The 21729-nt window shown below is 30.8% G+C and overlaps 1 protein-coding gene and 1 long non-coding RNA gene across 3 annotated transcripts; both read left to right on the top strand.

Moving 5' to 3' along the window:
- The first annotated feature begins 5257 nt into the window (after nt 1–5257).
- LOC139486253 (transcription intermediary factor 1-beta-like) lies at nt 5258–8912 on the top strand. 2 transcript variants are annotated; one of them, XM_071271041.1, is made up of 4 exons: nt 5258–5370; nt 5638–6501; nt 8063–8110; nt 8876–8912. In XM_071271041.1, the coding sequence occupies exons 2-4, from the start codon at nt 5738–5740 to the stop codon at nt 8895–8897; spliced, it is 834 nt and encodes a 277-aa protein (XP_071127142.1). In that variant the 5' UTR covers nt 5258–5370; nt 5638–5737; the 3' UTR covers nt 8898–8912. The 2 variants fall into 2 exon arrangements, with proteins under 2 accessions (XP_071127142.1, XP_071127143.1); XM_071271042.1 differs by having other exon boundaries at nt 5273–5363.
- Nucleotides 8913–9749: 837 nt separating this feature from the next.
- On the top strand, nt 9750–15387 carry LOC139486257 (uncharacterized). Its single transcript, XR_011655533.1, has 4 exons — nt 9750–9833; nt 10493–10507; nt 12866–12880; nt 13812–15387. It is a non-coding gene; the product is annotated as an uncharacterized lncRNA (long non-coding RNA).
- Nucleotides 15388–21729: the final 6342 nt, after the last annotated feature.

Below are 21729 nucleotides of genomic sequence, written 5' to 3' on the forward strand. Positions count from 1 at the left end.
TTTCCAATGATTCAATAATGAAAGTTTTGTGGAGGTGAGAACCCAAATCAGATTTGGTAGCTGACTTGGGCTCTCATGTGGCAGTCCAGGGAGACTGGTCGTGATTGGGGGATTATTCAACTCGGCCCTTGCTCTGGGTCTGACAAGTTCTACAATTTGCAGGTTTGGAAAATGTGATTAGTGGTAACGGTGGGGTCTAGAGATGGGTAACTCTGTGACCCCCTCCACCTCATCTGATAGAGGGGAGGCCTACACCTGCCGAAAGGTGGGGCACTAATAACAGAAGGATTGGTAATACGAGTGTTTTCCCCGGTCACTCCCCATGGAAGGTGGTAGTGTAACCGTGTTTAGCTACCAGGGGTTTTATGACACTATGTCAACATAGGTCAGCTGATAGCCATTGTGTATAGGTAATCGGTAGTCACCCTGGCGCCTCAACAAAATATAATAGAATATTCTGTAGCCAAAGTAATGCCACAAAGTAAACATGTACATTCTAGTCATGAAAATGTAAATACAAGTTGGTGTAATAAAATGTATGATTAATTCAAAGGATTGTTTTTGTATAAGTTGTTAAAGTTATAAATGGAAAACAGAGGATGGAACCTCTACACAAATGAGTATAATATACAGAAAGTCTGTAGCATTTTTATTTTGGTATTTGTGAATTACAATTAACAACAGACAAAGAGAGACAACTCTAGATTAATTTTTAATCACTTTGTGATTTTATGAAGGACTTCAACATAGTTTAGAAAATACTTCAACAACTATTGATCGTTGTTCTTCATCTCATTGTCGTTCAGTATTGATATAGGGTCTTCTTCTATGAGTATTGTAATTAATGTGATCTGTGTCTTCTGTATGATAATCTTCCTAACGGTAAAGAATTCATTTTTACTACGGGGAGGGTTGGGATCACAGTAGCATGTTTAACTCCGCCACATTCTGTATATATGTTCCTATCACAAGTCCGGAGCCTGTAATTTAGTAGTTGCCGTTTGTTAAGTGTTACATATTTGTTTTTCGATCATACTTTTGTACATTGGCGATCATACCACATTTTTTGGGGGGATATATAATATTTTAACCTGAAAATGTAATTTTTGTTCATTTGTTTTTATATTCATTCAATAAAAATATAGTTTAAATTGTAAACATAGCATAAAATCGACAGCCATTTCGCTTTAAAAAAATCATAAAAATAAAGATCCACAGTTATTTTACCAAATTCTCAAAAATTAATAGATATTTGAATATGTCTTTCGAACGTCGGATATGGTTTTAATACTATAGTTTTTATACTCTCATAATTACAGTCAGGTTTACTCAAACCCTCACCTTAACCCTAACCATGTATTGATACATTTATATACAAATACATATAAAAGAACATACAATTACAGAAGAAAAATAAACATGACGCGTACAAAACATAGCAGAAACACTCATAATAGCATAAGGGGGTCACGGGTCTAAATCATTTTTCCCTTTATATAGGATTTCGCTATATTTTTTATAATTGAGCTTTATCTTATACTTAATTGAAAAATAAAATAAAACATGGGGTCACAGTTCATTTACGCTCACAATCTGGCTACGAAAGAAGCATACATTTTTGTAAAGTACTTTTTTTTCTGTTAAACTAATAGGAGAAGTAGAGGTAATATGGAAATGAACTATATTACAGAAATCGCTCAAATTTTACAATAATTAAGTTTAAGTACAGATTATTTGAAAATAATAATAAAAAATATAGGTCACCGATGAGTTAAAAAAGATATTTCAATTTGAATGCCAACAAATGACATGTTTGCACAAAAGGGAGATAATATGGAGCTTTTTCAATGATTTGTACATTTCATAGTCATCTGGGGCCAAAACGAATATATTTTTTTGATGATATTTTGTACCATAGGATAAAAAAATTTGTTATGAAAAACAAAATGTTTTTTTTTTTCTGAAATATTTATAATCTCGAGCCTCCTTAAATAGGCTTACTTGTATCTCGAGCCAGAACGTAGGTTTCGTTCTATTCAAGTCCTTCTTTTACGATCTATGAAATACAAAAAGATTCATCTTAAACATGTTAAATAAGGGCAACAAAAGTATAAAATTGTTCAAAGGCCTTAAATCGATTGAGTAAACGCAAATCCGGACTTACAAACTAATACATGTTTCCACGGAATTCGACCAAATAATTTAAAAGAGAAAGAAACGGAACAATAGAAATACTGAAGTGCAACAAAACCAAACGCCAATACAATATGAATCAATATAATTTGATTCTCGATGACTTTGAAAAATACTTTTTTGTTGGTTGTTCAACTTTTATGGAAGTTTTAAATTAAGCCATAACAAACTGTCATGCAATTTGGAAAAAAAGACGACTTCATAGTCTTCTTTAATTTAGCTCAAATGCCATATCTATTACAAACGCAGTAAAATATAACATACTGTTCTATATTGAAAATCACAAAAAATGTATTAACATGTTACAATATAATTCTATACAAGAGATACTCAAGACAAACAATTTAAAAACATTCAATATGTGGAAAAAGTAATAACACTTTTGGAATTCATAAATCTATAAAGTGTTGTTTGTTTACATAAGGTTACACTTCAACCACATTAAAGATCACTTTTTGAATTAGCATTGTATTTAAATACGCCTGTAACTGCATCATGATCGTCATTTACCTTGTATCAATTTCTTATTAGTTTTGTTGTCTGGTATTGAACATACGTGTATTATCATTACATATATGTCTGTTTGCTTTGTTCACATATCGTTGTCAATATAATGGAACTGCATGCGACTGTCACATGAGAAAGAGGTTAAATTACCTATAAACAAGTCAGAAAAATGACAGTTGTTGTCGATTCATTTGATGTGTTTGAGGTATTGATTTTACCATTTGATTAACATGACTAAGGATTTTTCTCAGAGTTGAGTGTTTTTGCGATTTAACTTCTACATCTTTATTAACTGATGCAATACTCAAAATGCAGAAAGACATATATTGTGATTGATATCTTTTTGTTCCAAATCATGATCACGTCTACACAATCAAGCAAAACTGTACAGACGAGTAATACACGTTTTTACTTTTAGAAAGAAAACACTACCTTTACATAAGTCATGACACATAATTTACTCATTTAATGACAATCTAATCAACAAGCAAATAATCATCATCACTTTAAAGAAATAAAATAGGACACAATATTACGAATTATATAGCATTCATAAATTACTATTTGCTTAGTATTAGTTGATATACTTAAGTTATATATTTTGTTATTCTTTCCTATATTGGACCTCAGTCATTTTCATGTACTGAACCTCATTCAGTTTTGGTGGGAAACATCTGTGCATTGTGTAGGTCATTTGTAAGTGTCTTGGGTTAAACAATAATATAGAGAATAAGGGATATTATACGGGTCAGTTATATCCTTTTTTCAGACAGGAACTAAAATGTATAGTAATGTTTTAAATATTGACTTAAATATGAATACATGTGTTGATTGAACGTTTGCAATTGAAAGTGATACATAAACGGGACGATATTCCTGACCGCAGATACCCTTGAATGAACGATTATGTAAACTATGTGACCATTCAACCGTAGAAAATGAAATACACTTCATGATGAACTGTCCGCTCTATTCGGACATTAGATTTGAACTTTTTCAAAATGCTAAACAGTTGATTGACGATTTTGAAATATTAACAATTGCACACCAGTTTACATCTTTAATGAAATGTGATGAAATCCAACCACTTTTTTTTCTAATACACTCCATAAATGTTTTATGAGACGTAAAACATTTATATAATATTTTTCAAACTTAATGTATTGATTTAAATTTCCTTTTTTGTATTTTTACTTTGTAAATCTTTACTTAACGAATTTATTTTGAATTAATCGTTAAATTTTTACTGTTAATTTTACAAAAAATTTTACTGAACTATAACTGAATTCTTATTGACCTTTATATTTTTAACCTTTACCGTAGTGGCGCTTTTAAGCGAACTAAACTGTAATTATACTTCTTTTGTGTTTATTGTTGATTTTTATTAGTAAGTTCTTATATTATTATTTTGAAGCATTCATGAATAGATATTTTATAATTGTGTGTACATATTTAATGAGTTTTAAATCATGTAATGCATGATTATGCCTTTTTATAAAAACATTTTCCTTCAGTATAACTGTTATAGCTTTTATTTGTATTTACAGGGTCTCGTAAGTCTTTATAGGCTGGGTATTGATCCTTTTTTTATGATGTTAACGTTTTTATGTATTTTAATGTAGATCAATATGTGACACTTTAATAAACTATTATTTATCTTATCTTATCTTATCATATTAATAACACTTACATTCAAATGCAAACCGTTATTAGTGAAACAAATTTAGTAAACGCCAAATTTTATGAATAATAATTCTGTACAGTATATCAACAAAAAGAAATCTCTATATTTAAAACTACATTAGAACAGAAATATTAAACTCGTAAGCATCTTATTGGGTACATTGGGTTTTGATTAATGTAAAAGTAATGTCCAAGTCAGTGGACTATGAATGAAAAAAAATATTCAAGTTATGATATAGAATTCCAGCAGACAGTATACATGTATCCTTCATTGTGTGCTGGTTCCGTTCATACCACATAAATGAAAGAGAATGTATTGCAGGTGTTAGTTTACGGTTGACGGTTGTCTTGTCTTTGTCGTAACTTTGTAATGTTTAAATGTAGTTTGCTTCTGCATAGTACAAATGTATTGCATTCATATGAAAAGTATCATTGCGAGTGGTTGTCTTTATTTATTATACTTTAATAGTACATGATTATGAGAGTGTATAGTTACATATGAATTTAAGATTGAAAAGTAATAGATTCGATGTATGTTATTTATTCCCCTTTTTTTCTTCTATTTATTACACATACAACTTAAACAGAGAGTATACCACTGTTCGAAATTCCTAAATCGATTGAGAAAAAAAAATCCCGGTTACAAAGTAAAACTGAGGGAAACACATCAAATATAAGAGGAAACAAACTAAAAGTTAACCTGGTTAGATATGGTGAACATTGATGCATATTATTATGAGATTGTTAGTATCCATTTCACTTGTTTTAGCCTTTTTGGCCTCCTATAGTGGATACAAATAGTAGACAGGATTTATAAATAGATTCATACGCGTATGTATTGATCACATACAGATTACTTACTTTAAACTATCATGTGATAGACATAGTTACCTGGTTACTCGTATCGCTACAGGGAAGTGTATATAACCAGTAGTGGGAGTTTACGTTCGGATATTTATCAAACAAACAACTTAAACAAAGTAAGAGGTGAGTAATGACTAAATGAAACGGTATTAACAATGGAAACACACATTACTGAACAAAAGTTTATCTAGATTTGGTGAACATTGACGCACATTATTAAGAAATTGATTGCACTGTTGACATAATGTATTTATCTTTGTCGATTAGCTTTAAACAGTCAATACAAAAATGTATTTAATAAACAAACAAGTCAACTTATTGAATAGCATCAACGTGATAAATTATTTCAATAATTCAAGTGTATCTTACTACGTTTAATTCTATTTTTAGACTATTAAACAACCTTTACTTTAATGTCTGGATTGTTGATCACAACTACGCTTGACAGATACTTGACCTTGCCACAGGTGACTTACATTTAAATATAAAAATGGCTCAAGCTGCTGCTTCCACTTGTGAAATTTGTACTGCTGGACCTGGTGAATATTATTGTCAACAGTGTGACCAGTCATTTTGTGGAAGCTGTAAATCATCTCATTTACGCACGAAGTCTTGTAAAAACCACACGTTTTTAAGTGGACCAAATATCAACAAGGAAGAAAAACTCCTTTGTACAGAACATGAAGAAATTTACTTTTTCTACTGTCAAGATTGTGATACTCCTGTGTGTAGAATTTGCTCCGTAGAGAAACACAGCCGCCATTTGATGACAGATCTTACTAAATCAGCTGAAAAACTCAGATTCGAAGTTGTCAAGAACATAGAAGCAAAGGTAACAACATCTAAGGTAAACCTTAGCAAAATAGAGAAAGAAACAAAAACCTACCGTGACGAAGTCAAAGCAGTCATCAAGACCATTACTGAGGAGGGGAACTACTGGAAGAATTTGATTGATAAGAAAGTAGGCAGTTTTGTTAGGCTATTGCATGACGAGGAACAGAAAACTATACAAAATATAACTGCACTAACCATTGTTTATCGTAGAGATATCGAAAACTGTCAACAATGGGAAAAGAAAATCAAGGAAATGGAAACAATGGCAGACGTTCTATTGCTTGAGAGGCTGAAAAGACTTAAAGTTGATGTAGACAACATAGATTTAAAGCCAGTTCCCAAAGGGTCTTATGTGTCATACAGAAACAAAAAGCCTTCAGGCACAGAAATAGACAGACTATTCGGAGAAATGCAGTTTAAGTAAGTAACCGATTCAAATAAAATGGATAATTATGGTATTAACAATTGCATTGGTATACGAAATGACTTAGTACCTCAGTTATAGAAGACAACACAATTTAAAAGGTCTTCTCTACAGAACAAAATGAAAACAGACAGTTTGATAGAACGACGCAAAGTACATTCAAGTATCTGGTATAGCTGCTTTAAATTTAAAACTTGTAAAAATAAAAATAAAATAAAAAAATAAACGTTTCAACATCGTTAAGAAAAGTTTAAAAAAAATTGTCGGTACGTAGTCTTCTATACTTATACAGCTCTTCGGCATCTTTCGATGTGAGCATTTCCTTTAAATGTTAACCATGAATATATAGAAGAACGTCTACTTTTGCTTATATGCTATATATAGGGCATCACATACTTAACCTGTAAAACATCGCTAACTTTTAAATCGTCTAGTTGTATATGTCCTTGTTATTCTTAAGTATAAAAAGTCAAATCACAAAAATAGTGTACTCCGAAGAATATTTCAAAACGGGAAGTCCCTAATCAAATGGTAAAAATCCATGATAAAACACATTAAACGAATGGACAAAAATTGTTTTATTCCTGACTGGTACAGGCATTTTCAAATGTATAAAATGGTGGACTGAACCTTGTTTTATAGCGCTTAACCTCTCACTTGCATGACAGTCGCATCAAATTATTCTGTTATATTTACATCCATGCAGACATAACAGGTATCTAGAATAGTCAAAATATTGGTACAGAAGTCATTACTGTGTCAATATCTCATAACTAATAAATGTTTAACAAAAAAGCACAAAAAGCATCTATCAAATTTAAAAATCAGATTCATTTCTTCGCCTATTTGACGTCATAAAATGTAAAACGTCACATAGGAAGAAATTTTGTCGTTCCAAAAAATGATAATTTGACATGGGAATGGTGGTATACAGGGCTAAATAATCAAAAGTTATGTTAGAAATCTTTTTATATAAAATGTGCTTCGGAAAATTTGTCTAAAAACTGTTTTTATCTATTATGAATTCCTAGTGTACATAACCATTTTGTTTTTGGAAGGTAAAGCGATAAAGGAAAAAACTGAAAACCAACAAATTCCATGGTAATACAAATACTACTGATTAAAAAATTATAAAAATAACCATTCACCACTGAATATGAAGACAACGCTAAAAGCACAACACAAATTCTAGACAGTAGACCGAAATTTTCAGTCCCTAGTCCGTCTTTAAAGGCATTACCCGAGCTTGTGGAAAAACGAACAATGATATGTTGATCACCAATAGATGGTTGGATATTTGTAAAGAAGCGGTGAATTTCTATACGCTATCTAAAACAATAAGATGTGTTATGAGACAAATATTCACTTAACTTCTAATAAAAAAAAAATGTTATCAATCACATGCCTGGAACTTGACTATACCAATGTTAAATTTTAACACGTTTTTCGGAAAAAAAACCGGTTGTGTCATATACTTCTTTTCTTATTCGCAGTGTGCAAATATCAGCATGTTTTTTTAAAAATATAAGATGTACATTTTGGATGATCATATTTCAGGGCACCAGAGTCACAAAAGAAGTACAAATACGCATGTTTATCTTGTGGGTAAGTAATAAAAATGTCAACATTGAAAATGTTGTTTTTATAATTGTCTGGGTTGGTCCGGGGTGTTTTTTTCCTGAATTATTACAACGTGATTTCAAGACTGTTGGTAAATTAAGAAGTAATATAAAAGAGATTGACATTCCTGACATTATCATCTGTAATATTGTATAGTATATGTAAATTGTCTCCCATGAGTGATTATATTGAAGTCAACTCAGATTAATCAGAATATGTTCATGTTGGTTGAGCAGTTGTAATCATCTTAAACAAAACAACACCGTTACACATGTTCTTAACAGATAAAATAAAGTATTATATTGACTGCTTACAAAATAAGAGTAAAAAGTATCTTAATTAACATTAACGTGCCTTACTGTTTTTGGTGCAAATATTTTGGAAGATGTTACTTTCCTATTGACCATAAAAGATTGATTTTAGTGCATACACAACAGTCCCCGCACTAGAACTAAAAAACATGCAAACTGTGTTCAATGATTTTTTTAAAATGTGTGTTTTTTTATAATATTCAGAGTATTATTTAGTTAATCTGGACAGATGCAATGAATGTGTATTTCTTAAATGAATACACACCATTCCACGTTCTTGAAATTAGTATTTCGGTGAAATGTTTGTTGTCCTTTTTATTTCAACCTGCCATGATTTGCTAACAAATACATGTGTTTAGATTTTTAAACAAAATAACAAACTCTTCAATTGTTTTGTACTGTATTGTTATTTGATATATTTACTGGATTCTTGTTACAGGAATGAACAGATTTCAATGTAAGTAAAGTGTACTTAAATATATAATTACAGAAAACAAAGATGGTTTGAATTAACCTTTTTTTAATTGTTCTTCTGATTATTAATGAACGATCATGTTATACCTCCTATTTCACTTAAATCTCAAGGCCTTTGAATTCACCTGATAAGTAATAAGTGAGTTAAAAACAAATTGATGAACGTCGGTAAATACTTGGTCAAATATGCTCAGATTATGTCGGGTGCGGTTTTGACTAGGTCGAGTATGGTTCCTAGTAGATCGAGTATGGTTCAGCCGCGTACACAATGGTTAAATACTGGTCGAGTAAAGTACAAGTTCAGACTATAGATATAAAAAAAGGTGTTATGATTGCCAGGAAGACAACTGTCAACAACAGACCAAAATGACACAGACATTATCAATAATAGGTCACCATACGGCCTTTAACAATGAGCAACGCCCATACGTCATAGTCAGCTATGAAAGGCCCCGATATGACAATGTTGAACAATTCAAACAGAAAACTAACGGCCTTATTCATATAAAAAAATTAAGTATAGTTAAAATTACAGTCGAGTATTATAAAGTAAATTTTAGACCAGTTCATATATAACATGTAAACAAAAATAATTATCTGACCTTTTGTTGGAATGATAATGTTTTTTTTTGACACAACCTAAAACACTTTGTAACCTCATTGAATTATTGTGTTTCCAAGAATTTTTCTTTGTAAATTAAAATGAAAGATGACATTCAAAATGTATGGACATTTTAGTGGGATATTTTCTTTAAAAAATCTCATTGAACCAGTGTTCCAGTAATATTGTTTCAAACACACAACGTACACGCATGCGTCTCATATACTAAAGTAAAGATTTGTGACTTTTTAAAAACACGTCATAATTAGGCACAAATATGTATTTTTTTTTACAGGAATAAACCTATTACCAAAGATATCGGGTATGTTTTAAACTTATAATTCTTTTTAGTGCTTAAACATTATGAAGATTGTTTTATTCACATACGAAACTAAATAGCTAGAGCTTCAAATTATTCTAAGCGGGATTATTCATTCTATGTGAAAAAAACGTTTTTTATATTAAAACAAAGGTATATTGATCAAGCTTGAGTGATCCAGTAACTGATGGTACATACTTAAGAGCATCTTTAGCTTAACAAGAGAGTGTATGTTTTCATATTGATATCTTAAACAATGTAAATAATAAATTAAACATAGACCATTCAATATTCGGTTAGCTTTAATTTCTTTTTTTGGGGGGATCATAGCATATTTGCATGATTCTAAATAAGCATATTGTTTTAGTTTTAAACTACTGGTATTTTTGAAATATCAAATTGTTATTGTTGCGTATATTACGACAGATGAAGATTTTTACAAAAAAGATCAGTCGCACTTTAATTGTGAACGCATCATTTGAATGGACCACTGAATTAAGTCCAATAATCATTATATTGTGTATCTTATATTATAGCAAACATTTCTATTTTACAGAATGTGATAGGAATCATTAAAAGTTTATATTTATACCAGACACAGTAAAACTGTTTTATAAATGTTTATTCAGCTAAAACTTTTCTTATGTAATTTTTTATTGCAGTCCACGTTTTTCTATGTAAGTAACACATATTTATCTTAATATGATATCACACTCATTCGTTTTTCAATGCATCAACAAAGCAACGTCTATCTCACATCAACAATAGTCATGCCATTATATATTGCAGATGTGTTGTTGAAGTTTACTTAAGAAATGTTTTATAGAAGCCGTTGTATGAAATTTGCATATGGCCTGTCATTATCCGAAGCATTAGTGAGGGATAAAATTAACAAATATCAAGGCCCAGGTCATGTGTAAATTTATACACAATATATGCCTTCCATGAATTATTTCGATTCTAATAGGACAAATGCAGCCATTAAAAAACTAAAGCGAGAGAGAATATGCTGTGTGTGTTGCTGTTTTTTTACTCCCCATTAGATAAAACTCAAGCATTCTAATAAATAAATAGCTTGCATGGGTTATTTCGTGAATAGCTGCTAGAAAAAATATGTTTAATTCTTTTTATCTTCCAGTTCAACATTTGCCATTTTTAATTTACATGTTTTTCTCGTAAGCTACCGTCAAATCCAAAGTTGACATTTCAACTACGGAGCCGCCATGTTCTTGCTGAAATCAGTATAATAATGAAAACAACACGTTTATATACTGAACGACTTTAAAAACGCAACACTCATTTTGTTGATTTTTTTTTTTTACCAAATCATGTTTGATTCTCTTACAACTACTTTTCAGACTTATCATACTTCTTTCTCTTTACAAAAAATCAAAATCTGACTAAACTGTAGTTATTGATCATACCGAGTTTTTGAAGTCGCAGGAATTTCTTAAAGCGAAATGTTGGACTCATGAAAAATTGTTTCAGTTTTGTTTTGCTTTGTGAAACAGTTCTTTCAATCCTTTGCCTCACTTCAATCAGTTAATAAATGTTGCATCTCCATATTGCCAAGACTGAAAAAAAAACTGAATTAGCCCTTAAAAATAAGACAAACATGAACATATAAACGTGCTGCAACCATACTGTATGACTTCAGAAACTCGTCCTTCAAACAACGATACAAGTAGACAAGATTTGTTGCTGGCCATCAATGAACAGATTAACATGTAGTGACAATGAAACGTCAACAGAATTGGATTACGCAACGTCATTTGCCAGACATGTTTGCGGCCGCAACGTCAACTACTAATCAAATTTCCGAGTGCCATTGTATACAGATTCATGTCATAAATGTTTCCCATCAACTGTATTGCAAAAGAATCGACTGAGGAAAAACCTTTAAAGCCCCCAAGTTCCAACCGCATAATTGACGTAACCAATTAATGGGTTGAACAAATGCAAAATCAGAAAGTGTAAAACAGAACCCAAAACTTGTCAGACAGAATTTGTTTAGCTTTCTGAAAATCATTTTTGGCGTTTGTAACAGGCATTTTTTTGCTTTTCACGGTGTCACTTTCATTCAAAAATAACAATAAAATAATATAGTATCGCGTTTCTAAAGTCGGTCAGTATATATTGGAATAATACAATACAAAAGAAAAGTAAATTAAAACCTACCTCAAAATCAATTTAAAAACAATATCATACATGTTATACGAATTTGGATGGTTCATGTAACAGAAAACTTTCAACTCTAGCGTTTTCATTTGTATGACGTCATGTTTTGAAATAACCTAAACTCGGCAAAATCAGTAATAGACTTTCGCGGAATCTTGATTTTTTTTGATTTTGTTGATTTCTTCGAGCTGTAGTGCATTACTTCTTTTAATTATGCATCCGAATAAGAATACAAGTTATTTTCTTTTATTAAATGCAATTTTTAAAACAATAAAATGGGCAAAGGATTTGTAAAAATGTTCAGTACATGTGGATTAACGTGGGAAGTGTTTTTACCAGCCAGTATTATGTATATCTCTGAGTCGATATATCAAAATGGTATCACGGTGTTGCATATATATATATATTAGAATTAAAATTTTCTTTTATCTTAGTATACTTAAGATCATCGTCAGCTTAACAAGAGAGTTCATGTATTTATATTGATTACTTAAACAATGTAAAAAATTCATTGAACATAGACGTTCAATTCTGTTTTCTTTAGTTTATTTGTTTGGTGTTCATAGCATATTGAAATCTTACCCAATAACTTTTTTTTGGTACGTATATTACGACAGATTACGATTTTCACAAAACTATCATTCGTACTATAATTGTGAAAGCATTATTTGAATGCACCACTGAATTAAGTCCAATAATAATTATATATTTTGTGTATTAGATAAGAGTTAACATTTATATATTACAGTATGAGATAAGGATCATTAAAAGTTAATAATTATACCAGACTCAGTAAACACATTGTTTCTAAATGTTTAATAAGCTTATACTTTTCTTATTTCTTTTTTTTTTTGCAGTCCAGGTTTAATGAAGTAAGTAACACAGATTTACCCTAATCCTATCACTATCATGTGTTTTTTGAGATGTTAATGTATGAAAAATGAAACTTCTATCTCATATCAATTAGTTGCCTAAACACAATAGTCATGTTGTTAGATATTGCAATATGTCTTGTTGAAGTAATCGTTAGTTCTTTTATTATCTTAAAGTACAGCGCAAATTATCCGGTAATACTTATATATAAATTAGTAGTTTGGTGTGTGTAAAACACATATTTAGATAAACGCAAACACATAGCTTCAAGTACAAATAAAACATAACCAAAAACAATTTAACATGATGATAAATTATTTTTTGCGGTCGTTTAAAACATTACAAATCAAATGATATTGTTCGCCAGATAATTGATGTAACAGACTATAGTGAATAAAAGTAATATTCCTCTGATATATAAAAAAAATGGTTGTTCCACTTGTATACATTTGTTGTTATATACAAAGAAAATGAAACACTGTTTTATCTGGCGTGCATGAATATGCAATCAAATGTGTTGTTTACTTTTACTATAATTGTAGATGACTGTTTAAAAAATCATTGGTTTATTTTGATATTACAAAAGTCAGACGAAAGGCTACATGCATACAATAGAAGGTTCATCAATTGAATACAGTTTAAATTTAAAACCGTGTCTCCTTTATGTTGTGCAAAACCGTATAAAATTTGTAAATGTATATTTGTTTTCGTAATGAAAAAAGATAGTTGATCGATCATGTATAGCATATGAGACACAATTCTCTACAATAGTAGCGAGAAATTTGTTTTATAATTTTTATTCGTATTAGCTATTTTTATTGCCCTTTGATATACATCTATATCTCTTCTGTAAAGTAATGCAGATAAACAACAATTGTTGTATAGTATAATTCTAACTATTTTTACGGGTGTTTTATTTATCTTTTTAAGTGTGTGCACTAACAGTAACTGTCATTAGTAAGTATTTGCTCATTTAAAATGTTTTGTTTAAGCCAGTCCTTATTCATTTTACTGCCAACCAGTGACCGTCTGAAATTGGTACTATTTGAACATGACCATTCTATGTGATTCTATTATTTTTATTTTCATCGGATAGTTTAGATAATTCTACCTATATGTACTCTATGCGAATCGATTTTGATCTGCAGAATACTAAACATTATGAAATAGTACTTTAACATACTGATACAATTTAGACTTGTGGTCATCCTATGCTTTGACCAATTATGCCCATCTTTTTATTTCTGATTCATGATTAATAATCACCAAAAAAAAGTACAAACTGATTCTATTTCATCAATTATGAATTTGTATTTTACTACAGTTATACAGTAGTTCAAATTGCTATGTTTTGATTTTGTATTGCAATTTATACTGTATGTTTAAGATAAACACTCATTCATTTGAACTAATTGTCATTTAAATAATTGGAATATGATCTAATACGCCAGACAAGCATTTCGTCTACATACGACTCGTCAGTGACGCTCATATCAATATATTTATAAAGTACAAAGTAAAAGAGCATTGAGGATCAAAAATTCCAAAAAGTTGTGCCAAATACGGCTAAGGTAATCTATGCCTTGGATAAGAAAATCCTTAGTTTTTCGAAAAATTTAAAGTTTTGTAAACAAGAAATTTATAAAAAATGACACCTGTCCATAAAACAGACAACAGCAGAAAGTCACTAACAGGTCTTCAATGGAGCGAGAAATTCCCGCACCCGAAGACTATTTACCGGATTTGTTATAAGATGGGCAACAAAACGGGTGCCACATGTTGCGGAGGATCTGTTTACCCTTTCGGGGCACCTCAGATCACCACTAGTTTTTAGTGGGGTTCGTGTTGCTTATTCTTTAGTTGACTATGTTGTGTCGTATGTACTATCGTTTGATTGTTTGTCTTTTTCATTTTTAGCCATGACGTTGTCAGTCTATTTTCGATTTATGAATTTGACTGTTCCTCTTTTACTGGATTGTAGTAATGTATTATATTTATAAAGCGGATCGTTCATGCCTTTGATTTTAACTTGCACATTCAGTCAAACATATTACAAAGCTCCATGTACGTATATCATTTTACTTCTGTTTAGGTTTAAATTAGATGTCTCTGTATCTTTTGAAAATGAGTTTCATCAGTGTGAAAGTATAAAAAATATTATGAGGCCTAGTAAGGCATGATGTATCTAGCAATATCACATTTATAATACATCTCCGTATAAATTGTGTTAACAAAAAGTTATCACGTTTCAATTCAAAGCAGACGTGTATACAATCATTTAATGATTTGCGATAATTATTAATTTTGAGACTGTTGACTTTACACAGGAACAATCTGGCCGAACCTTAAACGCACTCATTAGTTGATCGTTATGTGATACAATTTATGATTACTATTTTGAAATATGCTATTGATTGGTTTAAGAAATATTAAACAATTGCAATAACGTGGTGTGTATGTTTTTGTTTTAATGTGTTATCATATGTTATTCTAGCTACAATGGGTCGTATATGTTTATTGGAGAAGCATAGAACAGCTGACAACCCAAGGATCATAGTCATTTGTATACAGAGTACGTTTTAATGCAAACAACAATTACCGTCATCATAATTCTATCTGCCATTTAAGTGACAGTTGTTTTTCTGTTAACTTTACCAAAAGAGAGGTAGATTCTTGTTGACCACTTAATCTTTTTTCTGACACATTATCATTTATATTATATAGCACAAAACTTTATGCAGATGCAGTTGATGTATTTATAATTATATCTTTATATAATAAAACGTTTATGTGTAGTTAAGCCTGATTATGTTTAGAATATCGTTTGAATTAGAAAAAAAAAAGAAACAATATATGTCACAATAGAAAAAAAACCTTCACACACAAAACAAGGTAAAAACGCAAAAGACTATTTGACCATTGTCTGCCGCCACCTTAACTGAAACGTATAGATAATCCTAAATAATATACATATTATGTCACATGGTCAGTTTGCCAATTAGTAAAATCAGTCAAATCCTCAAATATACTGCTGTATAAATCAGGTTGTAAAAAAGAAGATTTGGAACGATTGCAAACACTTAACAAATGACCAAAGAACACATAAATCAACAATGTTAGGTCACCGTATGGCTTTCAACTATGAGCATGGCCTATACCGCACAGTCAGCTTTACAATACCTCGAAATGACAAATGTTAAACAATTTCTACAATAAAATTAACGTCCTAAATTAAGTACAGAAAATGAACGAAAAACAAATATGTAAAACATCAATAAACGACAACAAATGAATAACGGACTCCTAGCTTCGGATAGGCACGTACATACAAAATGTGGCGGAGTTAAACATGTTAACAGGATCCCAACCCTCCCCTAACCTGGGACGTAATGTAACGGTAATGAAGTATGTTTTAACACAGTATTCTTTTGTTCATGCTGACTTCCAAGTTTAACACATATTCATCCGTTCAAAGCATGGTCCAGCAAACCGTTTGCTTACTTCTCTCTTTGGCTCTCATGGATAATATTTTCTTTAGAAAGCATATAACAGTTCTGTCTACGTTATGTTTTCTTCAAATTTATTACCCTTGTAACAGTATGATATTTTTAGGTGAAAGCTTGTGCATTTTACTAACGAAATTTGGGTGATATATCATGGTTGTTAACACATCAATGGAAGAACACATGTTCTCTATTGAAATTTATCCCTTTCCTAACCCATTGTATAAAAAAATTTAATCAACGTGTGGCTGCTGGAGATCATTGATTGCTATCAAGGGTCATAAACTTTTAAGATAACTGGATGATTCAAATATGCCGAGACTCGGACTTCAAAATGGATAATGTAACTATCTCGAATGAATACATCCGATAATCCACTGGTATTAATGTAAGAATCTATATATATACTTTCACAGAATATATTAAAAAAAAACTGTTAAGAGAAAAGGTTAATCGTCGCGTGTTAAGTTTCTATTCAATCTCAGAGTTGATGCGTAATTTTGAACTATGATATAGATTATATGTTTTTAATATTACATTATAAAATATGTTTTATGTTTTATTCTAGAAAGACAGACTAAATATCTTTTGTTTTTAGTTGCAAGTCATTGTCATTATGAAGGCTGTCGAATAGGAACCATAGGGACATTATAATCGACAAAAAAAAAAGAAGAAAAAAGTTTGGGCTAAAAAAATTAAACAAACTACATTGAATACAATGTAACAGACAATAATAAGTAAGAAAAAAAATAATTTTATATAGAATAGGACGAAAGATACTTGAGGGACAGTTACACTCACAGATCGAAAACAACCCGACAACGCCATGGCTAAAAAAGAAAAACAGACAAACAGACAAATAAGAAAACAAAATACAAATAATACACAACATATAAAACTAAAGACTGACCAACACTAATCCCATCACACATGGGGTTGATCTCATGTGCTCCTTTGATGTCAAAAGAAACCTTTGTTGCCAGAATAAACAAAATATGTAGATGATCATGATGCTATAGATGATTAGTTAATAATATGACATTAAAAAAGCAGGTTTTGTTTTTTATTAAAGAGAAATTTTTAAAACTATTTGGTGTTAGTGGGCATGTATGTGCAATGTTATGTATCTTAATTCTAATTCTGTCTTAATTAACAAGATTATGGAAAAAAAATATGACAAACTTTGTTTTATTGAAAAGTTTACTGCATTGTATAATAAATATTATTCTTTATATCATGTATACAATCATATTAACCACTAACTCATCGTATAAACATGTATTGGATCGTCAAAAATATAAAATCACAAAAATACTGAACTCCGAGAAAAATTCAATCGGAAAGGCCCTAATCACATGGCAAACAAAAATGACAAACCACATCAAACGAATGGACAACAACTGTTATAGTCCTGACTTGGTAGAAAATGATGAATTGAACCTGGTTTTATAGCGCTTAACCTTTCACTTGTACAACAGTCTCATCAAATTCTGATATGTTCACAACGTGCGTGAACTAAAGACATACTAAATAAAATAGTAAGTAAGTCAAAATATGGGTACATCAGTCATCGCTGTGTTACAATCTTAAAACAAACAGTTTTACAAAAAAACACAAACGCATCTATCAAAATAAAAACGCATTGACAGCTTAACGTATCTGACGTCAGAAAATGTATACGTCACATATTTTAGAAATGCCAAAACACGCATTCCATTCTTTCTTAAATATGTTTTGTCTTCATTAATCTACAACTTTTAAAGGTATAGTTAGTTTACATACTTCTTAAATCTAATGAACGAGTAGACTTCGTGAAAAACACAAAGCACTGTCGACCTAAACGTTACGAAATGTACTTTTTCTTAAAAATACAAAGTTGTGTGACTTTGTCTATTGCATTCATATACATTATGTAACTTTGGAAAAGTACAACGGATACGGCCACTTTGAGTGTAAGGAATTATTAAAAAAACATATGTAATATCCCTATATTTTGCTGGCCTTATCTTTAAGAATTATATTCAATAGCCCACACTGGATATTCAATAACTGTCTTACATAAGAATTTTAAACGATTCTAAAACAAAATTCGAATCCTATTCCAAAGGTCTTGCAATTCACAAAATTAAAACATAAAGACCTTATTTTTGCCAACTAAAATAGGATGGCGACACCTTGTCATGTTTGAAGAAAAAGCAGGACAATAGTTTGTAACCAAGAGTCCTAGATTTCTGTAAAAAAAAATGCACACAGAAACGAACTAAAATGTTACATTTTCCCGACTTGGTACAATAAATGTTTAGAATTAATTGCAATGTTCAATATAACATTAAAATGACAACACAACATGACAAGACTACAATACAAATAAAAAGGAGAACATAAAGGACAGAGAAACACACGAATAATAGCTAACAAAAGGCACATGGTTTAAAATTTACGTGCGTTTTGTCCACACAAGACTAAACAGTGACGCTCAGATGGAAAACGTTCGAGATCAAAAACAAGTACAAAGTTGAACAGTACTGAAGACCAAAAGTTCAAAAAAGTTGTGGCCAATACGGCTAGAGTTTTCTGTCTGGGATAAGAACATTCCTATTATTTGGAATAATTTATACTTTTACAAACAGTAAATTTGAAAATGACTATATAATAGATATATATGATGAAACCGAAGTGTTAACTATTTACAGAATACACGGATATGTCTGATGCATATCTTTTATTTTGTTTCCTTCTAGTGGTTAGCGGACTGATGTTAGAGCTGATGTTTTGTTTTTGCTGCGGAAATAGGTTTTTGTTAGATTAAATAAGAATAAACTTACATGAAGCAATTACTTCTACGGCACCTTCTTAAAAGGATAAATATAACAGTCAATAATTACACAATGAAATTGTGTTTGTATCTTCCTTTCTTTTAATGTACATGTATGTTAAACAGCAAAACACATGATGAATAAAACTTATGTAAAAACATAAGAACATAAGTTCAAATCAGTACACAATGGGGTTACGGTGAATGCATTAATGGACTAGGATAAAAGATAAAATAGATGATAATATATTTTGGAAAAAAAATACAACCGACAAAAACATTTAGTTTACACGTGATTTTCTCATCCAGTTATGCGAAGGAGGATTCCGTTTTATATAGAAATCGAAGTTACCCACATATCTAAATTAACATTATTTTGCCAAACTCAAACCTCAATTAAAGAAAAGCAACATATTCAATAATAGAATCAGATCGAAAATCCAAAATATAGTTTATGAAGTTCAAGAGTAACTGTATTTGTCAATTTCGTTCACAAATTATTTTTAGAACGGGTAAGTTATGAGATTAAATGATTTGTCTACCAAATCAGCAGTGGGGTACTCGTTGTATGTTTGGTAACGTCAGTTAAGGCTGTTTACAACGTCATTTGTATCAGATTTGATATTTACGACAAATATTTTTCTGAAGCTTGATAATCGATAGGCAATTTAAGACATTAAGATTCCATGAGGTATTTAGGTAATTTAAATTTCTAAAATTGTCCTGTCCGCCGCTTCTCTATTATTTCAAGATGAATGGGATAAATACATTCAACATAACCCCAAACTGTGAAACTTTTAGTGATATGACATTGTCTTAATAGCGGAAAGCTAAATTATTCTCAAGAAGCTCCTTTGTGAAATCAATCTCATATGAAAACACGAATAAGTTGAAAATGAGAGGATCGACCCCTTTTGGAATATCGAGTCTTTGTTAAAAACAAAAAAACGTTGACAATAACTTTCTTTTAATAAAAGGATTATTAGTAAATGAAAATTACTATTTGTTTTAAAAGATGAATGACCATAAAGAAATAAGTCGAAAACAAACTGACAAAACTATGACAAAACGAAAAAAAAAATCTAGACATTTACAACAGTATACAAAACACAACATAAAAAACTAAAGACCTAACAACATGACCTCAACCAAAGTCGGTTCTCAGATAGTTTATTAATATATAAGTCGTATAGCTTTGCATTATCTCCATTTTTCTGTTTGAACTAGACGTGGACTTAGAGGGACGAAAGACACCAGATGGCTTAAAATGAAAATGACAGACATACAATAGTACACATGACACAACATAAAAAACTAAAGAATAAGCAGCACAAACCCCACCAAAAAATAGGTGTGATCTCAGGTGCTCCAGAAGGGTAAGAAGATCCTGTTCCACATGTGGCAACCGACGAGATTTTGTTTAATTTGCAAAAAAACAAAACATTTCTGAAGACGAATATTCTTTATTCATCTCTCATCACAAAACAAAACAAGAACAATCTCACAATGCTTACGATAAGACAAAATATATACATTATAGACAGCAAACGAAACATAATCAATATAAAGGAAGAAATATGACAACCAACACAACATCAAAACCCAACATATTAATTTGGGATGGAAAAGTACCGTGCCACGTCTTAAAGCAATACAAACTTACACTCAGCAAAACAGTCACAGGACAACATGGACAATATTCAGACTTCACGATCATCCAATATTTCATTGATATGTTAAGATCTTTTTTTTTATAGGAAACCTTTTCCCCATATAAAAAATGAGAGCTTGTTGAATCATTGTAGTGTTGTTGGAATGTAGTTATTTGATTCCTTACTATTAATTAAAAAGTTGTCATGCATTGTGTCGTTTCTCTTTCTCCCTCTGTGTCAGAAAGGTAACATGCATAGTCGCATTTGTCATTCTCGCTTATGATTATTTCTTTTGGGTTATTTTGGAAAGACAATGATAACAAAGGCGTCCGTAATTGTTCTCGTCATCGGACGTACTAGTAAGTCGTAAACATGTCTTTAATTCGAAACTGTTTGAACATACACTTAATTTTGGTAGATTTCCCGAACCCCTCTATTCCTAACTCGATTACACACAATGTTTGGGTATCTGACCTACATCAACCGGTATCTTACATTCCTGTGGACCCTGTGAACCATAGAAATCCATTTTCGGGGACCACGAAATCGGTATATAATCATGTTTTATTTAAGAAATAATTCTTGCAAGTCATAGATTTGTTAAATATAATCACATGAACTGGGTTATCTTTGAAATTTATTCAAAGCGTTAGCAACAGATACAATTGACGAATGTAGCTACCCATGCCATGTGCAAATTAAAAAAAAAACTATGAAATTCACGTTCAATAATTTGAACTGGTGTAAAAAAATACTTCTGGTATCAATTCCTGTTTGAGATACTTTTGAAACCCATCTTGAAATTCCCTGACATAATTTTATTTTACGAAAAATCATCCTACAACAGTGAACATATTTCAACTACGCTCCAAATGCCC

The sequence above is a fragment of the Mytilus edulis genome, chromosome 8, assembly GCF_963676685.1.
Source record: "Mytilus edulis chromosome 8, xbMytEdul2.2, whole genome shotgun sequence".
NCBI lineage: Eukaryota > Metazoa > Mollusca > Bivalvia > Mytilida > Mytilidae > Mytilus > Mytilus edulis.

Bases quoted from the DNA above. Each gene is read 5' to 3' on its own strand.
- LOC139486253 (XM_071271041.1), top strand. From the start codon at position 5,738: ATGGCTCAAGCTGCTGCTTCCACTTGTGAAATTTGTACTGCTGGACCT. The intron at 6,502-8,062 runs GTAAGTAACCGA...ATCATATTTCAG, and splicing joins TTCGGAGAAATGCAGTTTAA to GGCACCAGAGTCACAAAAGA. The intron at 8,111-8,875 runs GTAAGTAATAAA...TTCTTGTTACAG, and splicing joins TACGCATGTTTATCTTGTGG to GAATGAACAGATTTCAATGT.